The sequence below is a fragment of the Onthophagus taurus genome, chromosome 7 (genome assembly GCF_036711975.1).
Source record: "Onthophagus taurus isolate NC chromosome 7, IU_Otau_3.0, whole genome shotgun sequence".
Lineage (NCBI taxonomy): Eukaryota > Metazoa > Arthropoda > Insecta > Coleoptera > Scarabaeidae > Onthophagus > Onthophagus taurus.
The window spans coordinates 10,400,207-10,411,884 of record NC_091972.1 but is presented as its reverse complement, the minus strand read 5'-3'; the positions used below and the strand labels follow the sequence as shown (position 1 = coordinate 10,411,884).

At 31.1% G+C, this 11,678-nt stretch overlaps 3 protein-coding genes across 7 annotated transcripts; 2 read left to right on the top strand and 1 right to left on the bottom strand.

Annotated features, from left to right (window-relative positions):
• The first annotated feature begins 910 nt into the window (after window positions 1–910).
• On the top strand, window positions 911–6,364 carry LOC111423785 (U3 small nucleolar RNA-associated protein 25 homolog). Its single transcript, XM_023057137.2, has 3 exons — window positions 911–2,887; window positions 5,912–6,088; window positions 6,141–6,364. The coding sequence occupies exons 1-3, from the start codon at window positions 980–982 to the stop codon at window positions 6,306–6,308; spliced, it is 2,253 nt and encodes a 750-aa protein (XP_022912905.2). The 5' UTR covers window positions 911–979; the 3' UTR covers window positions 6,309–6,364.
• On the bottom strand, window positions 6,355–9,338 carry LOC111423788 (trp-interacting inaF-D). 2 transcript variants are annotated; one of them, XM_071197211.1, is made up of 4 exons: window positions 9,159–9,338; window positions 8,824–9,105; window positions 8,189–8,634; window positions 6,355–6,582 (listed from the first exon to the last, which is right to left on the bottom strand). In XM_071197211.1, exons 3-4 carry the CDS (start codon window positions 8,607–8,609, stop codon window positions 6,524–6,526), a joined length of 480 nt encoding a protein of 159 aa, XP_071053312.1. In that variant the 5' UTR covers window positions 8,610–8,634; window positions 8,824–9,105; window positions 9,159–9,338; the 3' UTR covers window positions 6,355–6,523. The 2 variants fall into 2 exon arrangements, with proteins under 2 accessions (XP_071053312.1, XP_022912911.1); XM_023057143.2 differs by having other exon boundaries at window positions 8,824–9,338.
• Window positions 7,353–11,652, top strand: LOC111423787 (transmembrane protein 192). Of its 4 annotated transcripts, none has more exons than XM_071197209.1 (5): window positions 7,353–7,385; window positions 10,461–10,706; window positions 10,759–11,038; window positions 11,164–11,312; window positions 11,362–11,652. In XM_071197209.1, the coding sequence occupies exons 1-5, from the start codon at window positions 7,368–7,370 to the stop codon at window positions 11,470–11,472; spliced, it is 804 nt and encodes a 267-aa protein (XP_071053310.1). In that variant the 5' UTR covers window positions 7,353–7,367; the 3' UTR covers window positions 11,473–11,652. The 4 variants fall into 4 exon arrangements, with proteins under 4 accessions (XP_071053310.1, XP_022912907.1, XP_071053311.1 ...); XM_023057139.2 differs by lacking the exon at window positions 7,353–7,385 and adding an exon at window positions 10,286–10,377; XM_071197210.1 differs by lacking the exon at window positions 7,353–7,385 and adding an exon at window positions 10,300–10,377 and having other exon boundaries at window positions 10,478–10,706.
• The last annotated feature ends 26 nt before the right edge of the window (window positions 11,653–11,678 follow it).

Here is an 11,678-nt window from a genome sequence, read left to right as displayed (position 1 = left end):
ATATGTATAGGCCTGGACTTCTGCAGTTCCGAACAGTTCTGAAGCAACATTTAATAAACTCAACATTTCTTCTACTCTTGTATGTATGTAGTTTTACGTGGGGGTGAGTTTCTTCACAGCACTTAGGCCTCAGCGGGCCCTACAGTTACTGTTCATTCAAGGTCAGAAAACCAGCCCAATCTTTTCATGAACGTTAATATAGAACAGAAAGATATGTTCCTTATATCCGAAATTTGGAGCCATGGTACTCAAAAAATTGATTCCATTAAGTACGCGAGGTTGGTAAAGTCACAAACAATCTGTGTATTCGCCAGCTTTATGTAATACATGTGCTTACGTAACCTGCAGTGTCCGGTCAGGAAGTGGATGAGAAGCATCAAGTCACTTTTTGATTTTCCCAGAAATTGAGTAGATCTCTTCCGGTCAGGGTAGAGCAGAGTTTTCTTAGCAAAGACACCTGCTGCTGTCCCATCCCATCTGTTGCAAAAAGCTCGATGGGAGATGGAGTTTCTTCTTCTACTCTTTACAAGTGATCAAAACTAATTGGGATTGGAAATGATGGTATTCTCAACATCACGCAGATAATCCTTGTAATCCAATTCAATGAGTACTTAGCTCTATGTCTTCAAATAGAAAATGTTAAATAGTTAGATTTATTCCATCGACCAAAAAACATTTATAGTTTCCTTCGAAAACGTCACAAAAGCGAGCTTTATTAAAGTTGAGTATAACTTGATCCTGCGGCGGTAAATTGCTCGACATAGTTATTGAACACGTTAATAACACTAAAAAACGTAAACGAAAAAGATATTACGAATTAAAATCAAGATTTGAAAATATTTATTTTTTTTAACAATTAAGTTCCACTACTCAATTGTAGATGGCGGTTAAGGTTATGAATCAAATGTTGGTATTTTAACCTAACCTAAAAGTCATCACATGTCAAAATAATCAAATAAACAGTACATTTTAAATCAAAATGGGTAAAAATAAGTTTAATAATCGTAAGAAAAAGCGAAATCAAAAAGGCAAACCTAAAAAAGAACGAAAAACCTATAGTTTATACTCAAATAAAGATCAACGTCGAAATTTTGGAACTAAACGAAAAGTTGAAGAGGTTAACGAAGATGTTAGAAATGAAAAACGAAAGAAAGAATATATCGAAAATACTCCAGAAACATTTTCTTCGGATAGTGATGATAACGTTGATAATATGCAACAACTTTTATCAACATTTAAACATTACTCAAACGAAAAAAAAATTGAGAGTAACGAAGATGAATCAGGCGATGATTTAAATGATAGTTTTGATGAAGAAGATTTTGTAGAGGAAAGTGATTATAAAGATGAAAATGAATTGATTGAAACGAATCAAGATGATGAAGAAATTGAGATAAATGATGATGTTGAAACACAAAATGAAGACAATGATTTAGAGTCATGTCAAGATCCGTTTAGTAAACATTTATTGTTTGAATTAAGCCCTAATTTATTAAATTCAGTTCAAAATCTTCCTACTACATCAACAACAACCATAGAAAATTGGTCAAAATTGAATCGATTAATCATTCAGATACCACAATGTAATGAAGAATCAAAAAGTGATGAAAATGTGACATCAAACACAATCCTTGAACAAAAAATATTTGCTTTACCAGGTGAAATCCCCAAAAAAATTAATTTAAATAAAGAAACATACGAAACTTTATTTATAAAATCACAAATTAAAGATAATTTAATTAGAAGTAATACTTCTTTATCAAGTAATGATAAATTAAAATCAATACCTTTAACTTCATTGCAAGGTGAAATTTTTTCTATAATAAATAATTACCAAGATTTTTATTTTCCTGGGAGAACTTTTGATAATGCAGAAGAAATCCGATTTGTTTATTGTTTACATGTTGTGAATCATATTTTAAAAACGCGAACGAAAGTTTTACATCATAATGCGAGGTTGTCTAAAAAAGATGATGTTCCTGAAGAATTTAGAGATCAAGGTCTTGTTAGACCTAAAATTTTAATTATAGTACCATTTAAATCATCTGCATATAAAATTATTCAATTATTAATAAATATTTTAATAACTGAGGATAAAGGAAATGTTATAAATAAAAATCGATTTATTGAAGACTACACAGGTAATGAATTACAAATGCCTAAAAAGAATCCAAAACCTGAAGATTATGAATTAACATTTTCTGGAAATACAAGTGATGATTTTAAGATTGGAATCACAGTAACAAAAAAGAGTTTAAAATTATATGCAGCTTTTTATTCTTCTGACATAATAATAGCGTCACCTTTAGGTTTACGTACGATAATTGGAGCTGAAGGTGAATCAGAACGAGATTTTGATTTTTTAGCTTCAATTGAATTATTAATATTCGACCAAATGGAATTGTTTCTTATGCAAAATTGGGACCATGTTCTTCACATTATGAATCACATCCATTTACAACCAAAAGATTCACATGGAACAGATTTTTCGCGAGTTCGCCACTGGAGCTTAAATGGTTGGGCAAAATATTATCGCCAAACTTTAATTTTTTCATCGCTCATTTTACCGGAGATAAATTCGATATTTAATAAAAAGTGTTTTAATTATGCAGGAAAAGTTAAAGTGGTAAATGAAATTCAATTTGGGTCTATTGGCCAAGTCTTTGTTCAATTACCACACGTTTTTCAAAAAATCAATGTTAATAGTGTTGAACATTCGATTGATGCCCGATTTGATTTTTTTATTAATAAGATTTTACCACAACAAAGAGATCCCTTGATGAAACAGACAATGATTTATGTTGCCAGTTATTTTGATTATGTGAAAATTAGGAATTATTTTAAAAAGGAAGATATTGGATTTGTACAAATTTGTGAATATTCAAAGGTAAGTAATGAATCTTTGATATCTTTATATCATTATATTATTTTATTATAATTTATATCATTTTTGACATCATAATTAACTTTAATAATCAAAAGAAGATTTTTTTATCCTCATCTAAACTTATTAAAGTCATAATACTAAAAGCTTTCTCATTTTACAATGTTTGCATCATATACTTAGGACCAGTTCCACAATACAGGGTAATTCAAATTCGACCCCCACAAATTATATATAATTTTTTCAAATTGTCATCTGGTTTATTTTTTTTTTTTTGAATAATTCAATGTTTTTTTAAATGAAATACATTGTGTGACATATCATTGAAATCGGAATTAATTATTCTATTTTTTGGTGTGAAAATCAAATATGGCGTTCATAAGAAAAAGTAAACCTGATGATAGTATCACAAAAACGAAACGTCTGAGTAAATTTGTGGTTGTGTCATTACATTTTTCATAAAAAGTTGCTTTAAAAATGTTTTTTCAGATTCACGAAAAAAACGAAAAATAAAGAAGTTATAGGCAAAAAACGAAAAAGTCGCTTTTTTGTTTTTCGGCCATATTTTAAAAATTAAAACGGCTGGATCCAAAAACTTTGTTGAAAACTGATGAGCTCTAAGATACAAAACTTTGCCCCCATTTAACCATTTCTGTATCTCTTATGGTTTCTGAGATCCCAATGGTGGGGGTCGAATTTGAATTACTCTATATACTTGATAAATCTACCTGACAACCATCCGGCGGATAAACTTATCGGAAGGATAAATGAGGCCGTCAGCGCAAAATGGGGATTTTAAATTTGATAAATATTTTTTTGAATTTAACTTCTTTTGTGAACAGTATTTTAATTGTTTTATTTTTAATTTATAAAAAGAAGTTTCAAATTTACAATTTCTGTGTATTTTTGTATTTATTAAGTTAATATTATAGGAAAAAATGTGGGTAACATCACTTCTGCATTTCTAATATTTTGGTTCAATTTAAAATAATAAACAAGTTACACCACTTTAGGACAAGTTTATACAAAAATCAATCAAAATACATAGTACAAGAGCTATTCATCATCTGTCTCATCATAATACACCTCTTCTCTGTCACTGTTGGAGCAATTCAGGTTGTTATAAAAAGTGCGGGATGAAGTGCAACTTTTTCTTTCAGCTATGGTTGATTTTTCGAATGCATATAGTTGTGTTATGGTTACTGACTGCCTTTTTTTAACACTGACTTCGTTAAAGAGAACATCTTCATTGTTAGAATACTTGTAAAAAATTGAGAATTGATGAATTTTATGGAATCTTCGCCACTGAACTTTTAACCACTCCATCTTGGTGTTACTAACCGAAATTTTTCTGTTGGTTATATTTTTTCCAGCTATTTGGAAGAGAAAAAATCACTTCCACTCATCCGTATTATCTTGAATGATTGCTGTTTTAATTACTTCGAACCAGTTTTCTGGAACTTATATTTCTGTGAAGAATTTTTTATTTTTTTCTATTAGACCAAAATCTTGGTCACATGGTAAATATGAATGTCCACTATCCAAAAATGTATGGTCTATTTCTTCAATAGTAAAATCCGGGTGAGATACAACATACTGACAGAACAACGACATCTTTATGTTTCTATTCTGTCCTCCACTTTGGTCAGAATACATGACTACTTTTTAGTAGCCACAAATTTTTAAAAAGGTAACTTGTTTGATTTACTAATTTCTTGGGGTCCTCGCGAAGCATCAGATTCTTTCCAAACAAGCATGCAGGCATCATCTGTCCCCATGTTGTGAATTCCAAAGCAAAAAGTCCAAAGCTGTCTCTTGTAATACACTATTCCAGTACTCAACACATGGGTAGGTAGGGTTTTCATTAAGTCAAAGGTGATTACAGTGACGTCAGATGATTTTGCCAAGGTCGTATCGTCTTTTAATCCTTGTCTGGCATTTCCTCTGGTGTAATTCTTGTTCACGTTGCAATTCTTGTTTTAGCTGTTCACTCACAGCACATTTAATTTTCTTATGAAAGAGATCACATCTTTTCCAAGAATCACTGATGGGTGCATGGAAACGTAGGTAAAAACATTCATTAAAAATTCACAGGTTCAAGTGTATTTTCTTTATAAAGAGAATACGTTCGTCCAAGGGTCAGATCCAGTGAAAGATATCTCCTATCCTAGCCGAGATACAGGAGGTGTCTGAAAATCTGAAAAAGGTTTGCGCCATTGTAAGTTTCACAAAAAAGTAACTCAGGTTCGCGAAAGCCGCAACTTTCTATTTTTCATAATAACTGAGATGCCCTGCAAGCCCATCGAAATTTGGACACCCTGTACTGATTTGTATGTTAGTAAGTTGTTTCTTCCCACTAACATTTTTATTATACCGCATTCTTCTCCTGTTGAAAAGAGTCTGCACTAACCCATCTCCTTGTTTCAGACTTTGTGTTATTTTAAAAGTTGCCTTATAGAGCTTCTTTCTGTGTATACTGTCGTACGCCTGACGAAAATCAACAAAGCTTCACGTTGCCAGTTTTCCATAATCGCTTAGCCAATCTTGAAAACACTTCTCGAGAAAAATGTCTTTCTTTGTGAAAATTGCATCATCAAATATGATACAATTTCATCATATCATCAGTATACTATATAATCTAAAATATTTTGATGGTTATTTGTATGGTTAATCATATATCTTCTTGCTTTCTTGTACAAGGTCCGGTGAAACTTTCTTATTTCAATGAGACGTGCATGACTGCAGCTAGTTGGAGCACGGTAATGTTTTTGTATCTTAAACATTGTTAGCTGCCAAAATGTTTTGGTTGAGAGCTTATCGTGGGTGGAACCAGGACCACCGTTAGAACACATACAAACATCAACGCAGTCCGAGCTTCATACTGCTCTAGCATATAACATAGCACATTAGTGTTTATACAACAAATTCGTGTTATTCCTTATTTAAAAGATAATTTTCCTTATGTGCTTGCAATAATCCATGCTGCAAAAGTTTATAATTAATTAGATTATCTCTATTTCTTTGTAGGAGGCTAAAATAGCAAGAGCAAGAGATATTTTCTTCCACGGTGATGTTCAATTTCTCTTATACACAGAAAGACATCATTTTTTTAATCGAATTCGTATAAAAGGAATACGTCACATCGTTTTTTATCAACCACCAACTTTTCCACATTTTTATTATGAAATATGTAATTTTATGCAGGTATGTCTTAGTGTTTTAAAAAAATGTTGGAGTAATGTGTTAATGTTTTCAGGAAGCTAATATGAATAAAAAGATTGGAAGCATGTCCAACATGACAGTAACAGTTCTTTATACAAAATATGACGCCCAACAATTAGCAACGATAGTTAGTACAGAAAGAGCCGCGAAAATGATACAATCGGAAAAAACGGTTCATATGTTAGTAACTGATGGAAATTAAGTTAAAAATATTAAAATGTTAATGTAAATAAAGAAAAATAAAGACGTACATTTTAATAGTTATAATTTAATTCCTATTTTCTACAATTAAATAAATACAATAAATAAGTTACTGAGTATCAGTAAATATAATGACAAAATAATGATCAACATTTAGTTTTTGGTCTCAAATTGTTTTTAGACCTAGATAATGTTTGGTTTGGAAGTGTAGATTTTTCAATTGGTGGTACAATTTCCTCCAGATGTGTCTCTTAAAGGTTCGTTTAAATTACGCTCTATAAAAAAGAATATCTCATTAAATTGTAAAAAAAAAATTACACATAAAAATAGGTTAAATGTTCTCATTAGTGAAAATTTATTTAGAAATCTGATCGTTGTACCTGATTGGCGATCATAACCGACCTCTTTAGGATAACCTTTCCACAAAAAAATATAATACAACGACAACATAATCGCGGCCAACGATACAAAAAAAACGTACGCAACAACTGTTAAAACCCTCACTAATTTTTTTTTATGTTTTGGTTCATATAAACGATCCTTCGCCTCTTCACCAGCTAATTTTACACTTGTATCAACCGAACCCGCTTTCAACCACGCACCGGGTGGGTCATTGTTCATTTTCAAACTGTTATTAGATATCTTTCCCGACATTTTATCTCTTTTAAAAAAGTTTAATTTAAAAAATTTTAATACTAATTGCGGAGCGCGAGCTTTTGCGACGCCGATCGTCCGAAAATAGGTGAACGTTTACGTTTGTAGCACTTCCAGAAATATGGTTTAAACATGTTCGATGGGTTGTGTCGATTATTAACGTTTCTACGAGGTCAGTACGCGAATTTAGGCCGCATTTATTTTCATTCTTTTTTTTTATTTTTATTTCCAACCTTTACGAATCGATAATTCCTCGATGTTCTTTGTGCGCAATTCCTCTTGAGGGACATTTCGAATTACAAAATTCAAAGTGTTTTAAGATTTATTAACTATTTCAAATTATGAATTAAAGTTTATAACATACAGTTACTTTGAAATTTAAATTTTTGGTTTGTATAAAAGATTGATGAAAATAAATTTGATGGTGAGTAATTAATTTTTTGGAAAAGTTCCAAAGAAGGAAAGGTTTCTAAAAGGTAGATACAGTAAAATATTTTTAAGTCATACTTAACCCGAATGTTTCTAGTTCTAGATCTAGTGTTATCTAGTGTTGATCTAGTTTTACACTATCACTAGAACTAACACAACAGCTAGAACTAGAATCATTCGGGTTTAGCCGTCTTGAGAGACGTGCGGCTAAATCCGAATGTTTCTAGTTCTCGGTCTAGTGTTAGTTCTAGTATTGCACTAACACTATCACTAGAACTAACGCTAGACTTAGAACTAGAATCATTCGGGTTTAGCCGTCTTGAGAGACGTGCGGCTAAACCCGAATGTTTCTAGTTCTAAGTCTAGCGTTAGTTCTAGTTTTAACTGTTATTCAGCGCTAAATTGTTGTACATTTTTATTAAACTAAAAGTAGAACTAACACTAGATGGCTAAATCCGAATGTTTCTAATTCTAGACCTAGTGTTAGTTCTAAAGCTAGAGATATCCAGAATTAATCCGTTATAGCAAGGATTTATTGTATTAATAAATTAACAAAGTGATTCTTTACTTTGTTTGATTTGTTTTATAACTCTTCAAAAATAAATAGATTTGTTTGGTTAGGTTAACACAAAGAAGGTAAAAATATAGGTCAACGGAACTCGTACATATGTATGTCAACCCTTAATTGGATTGGCATTAAAACACCTCTTTTTATTCCTGCCACAGGTTTCCCTCAACCGTATATTTGCCATCAAATATTGACTTTCGAACTTTAACAGCACCAAAAAAAAAGCTCACCTTTTTTATTATCTTGTTGAATACCTTGGGTTACATCATTTGTTAAAATATCTTTTTCCGTCTCTCTTTCACGTTCCGTTTTTAATGAGTCAAAAGTAACATTTATATAGTTTTTGGTAAACTCCTCAATATTCGCAGCATCAGATTTATTTTGCTCTAATTGTGTTTCTTCGCGAATCATTGATGAATGACCAATCATAGATTCCATTCGAGGATCAGTTCTCCTCGCTAAGCTAGGTTGTCCTTCCCACATAAAAATGTAATAAATCGAAAGAAGAATTGCCGCCATTGAAACAGACGACATGTACGCAAAAACTGTTAAAATTCTAATCAATTTTGGTTTTGATTTTGGTTCGGAATACAAATCATCTTCATCTCCTTCGTTTGTCTCTTTGTTTTCATTTCCTTTTTCTTCAGGCATTTTTATTAATTTTTATCCCAGTTTTCTTCAATTTATTTAAAAATTATTATTAAAGCACATAAGTCCAAAAAATAAACAAAATAATATTTTCAGCTTAAATTAGCTTAATAATAAACAGTTATTTTTTATTATTATCTATAAAATGCATTGAGCTTCAATAAAAAAATAATTTTTTTTTTTTAATAAGCCAAAATGAAACTTTTTCGAAACTTACTTCTAAATTGAAATTTAATTTTCTTTCGTTATTATTTATTTTAAATTCAACAAGCGGTATATCTTGCGTTTGTTGAAGCGCACCATCGACTGTGGACAAAAACAAATCGCGACACTACATCGAATTTTTCACCGAGGCGGAATGAGTTTGTGACGGCGAAGACATCGTCAAAGCTTTTGGTCATGCGTTTTGCGACCTGGAAAACCATATCAACCCACTCCTAATGTAAACTACTCCGGAGACAAAAAAGTATTTATTTTTGAAAGACAACATGTTTTTCTCCTAGAAAAAAGCGTGGTGTAGAACATGATATGTTATTTAATCAATTTTCATGCCTGCAGTTGTTGTTTTCTTTTTTGAGATCTTTTTTGATCAAAGAAGGGAGTTTATGGCTTTTGTTATGTTTTTGCCCCGTTGACTATAACTTCAAATCTTCCATTGTGGTTCATCTTAGTCCCAAAATAAGTGCACACTTCGCATCCTTTAATTAAGATCTTTTGTTTCTCCCCCCATGCAAAGATACTGTGTTTTTCCTACGTTCGTAACCAACCCCCATAGGTCGTATACTTCGATTAATTTTTTTGCCATATATTCAAGGTCTTCTTCTTCTTGAGCTGCTACCTCTTGGTCTTCAGCAAAATGTAGGCTATACAGCGTTGTTTGTTCATCAAGTTCTACATTTCTTTCTGCATTCATCAAGAGCAATCTGCACATATATGTTGAATAATGACGATGTGCATCCTTTTCAGAGCCCTTTGGTGATGTTGAAACTTTCTGATATTTGTTTATCTTTACTGCTGCTTCTGTCCCTCTGTATAATAAAATTCTTGTACCGTCTTGATTAACGTGACATTTATTGACGTTTGCGATCAATCAACAATTTGTCATATGCCTTGGTGAGATCCACAAATAAGAGATGTGTTGTTCTTCCTGTAGCTACTAAATAATTAACAAATATATAATTGCATAAAAGTAACGTAACACAAAAAAATGTATAAATCGTTAAAATGAATTAAGCTAATTCATAAAAATTGCATCAAGAAAAACAATAATTTCTATTAGATTAAATTTAATCATATTAGATCACCCTTCAAGGCTAAAACTCTTCAATATTGTCTCAGCAAGAGACGTATTACGCAAATAAAAATCAAATCGATACTTCCATAAACGAAATTAACTCAAATTGCTTCAATTTGTAATATTTCGAAGTTCTCGTTATAAAAGCTCAAAGTCCAAGATAATGAGGACGACGGAAAACGTTTATTTCTGCCTTTGGATGGCGATTAATTGTTATGCAAGTACCCAACGACAGCTTATATCATGATTATTTTTAAACCGATGCATAAACACGGACAAAATGCATTGAAATCCACCCATTACAAATTTCAAGTCATCAGAGTAGTCATAGCAATACGAAGATTTCTTTTTTCTAACAAAACAGATCATTTTACAAGAAATCTAACATTATTTTATCTAAAATAAAGTTTTCATGATTTTGATCCGAATAATGATAAAATGGTTAGTTTGACGCGTAGTTTAAACACGAATTCGGGTGTAAGTAAAAAAAAACTGACTTCGTTTTTGACAGTTCCAAAAGTGAGGTTAGGTTTATTGTTATCTTTTTGTGTTTGGATTAGGGAGCAACGTTTTTCAGTGAATCGCAAAATATGGATGAAAGGGAATATTTGGAACCGATTTTGGAGTCTTATGGTGTTTTTAAACCGTTGAGGAGTATCCCGGTAATAACGTTACATCTAATTACGACTTTAGGACTTGAAATAACAGCCATTATTTATACTATAATTCACCCGGAAAAAGATTCTAATTGCCGAGAGTACTTTACGTTGATTTATATTGAACTAGGATTATGGCTTTTAACTTTAGTAAGATTTAATTAGCTAAAAAAAAATTTTTTTTTTAATTTTTTTTTTTAAGGTTATTGATCAAATATTACGAATGAAACATTATGCTTTACGAATGAATGGTTATTTGGATTTTTATAAGAAAACACAAGTACTTTATAGGTTACCATTATACATGGTCAGTTTGATGGTTGCTTGTGTTGCATTATTGCAAACTTTGATGCAACATTATTATGGAGATAATTTCACCAAAAACTGTTTAAATGGAACTTTTTTTTCACCTATTGGATATATTTGTCTTACCTTGACCGTTCAGTTTTGTGTTATTGCTTTAATTGACATCAGATACATTGGTAAGTCACTTTTAAATTTGACAGTTAATTAATAGTGAAGTTAGCATATTAGGCAACTTTGAAACAAGAAAAAAACTATTTAAATCAAAATATATTTTTATTAATAAATTCAAATTTATTTTCAGTTCTTGTTGCTAAATTTAACGTTCAAAAACCTCCTCCTGATGTTCAAAAAGAAGAATGGAACGCTTGTTCATCAGTTGATTCTTTTGCTCATGGTGAAATAGGTTATAGACAACGAGGGGATAAGTTTTTTGATTTCATTGAAAAACAGGTTTGTTTCATTCATTAATTATAAAACATTACTTAATTCATTGTTTTAGGCTGATTTAATAAGACATTTAAAAGATCACAACGCGAAATTGGGAGAAAAGCTGATGATTTTAAACGCCCAAATGCAAAATAGGGCTCGCTCTGGAACCAGTAATGCTTAAAATCCAAATTTTTAACCATTTTGTAATTGTGATATTCAAGTTGTTTCTTGAGTGAATTTGTATTGATTTTTTTCAAATTGAACATAATTTATTGTATAAAAACGTAGCTATTTTCTTTAAATGTTTGTAACATATTTATACAGATGTCATGTTAGTTAATAAAATTGTAATTATAATTAAGGTTTAAATAGTAATGGGGGGTAACA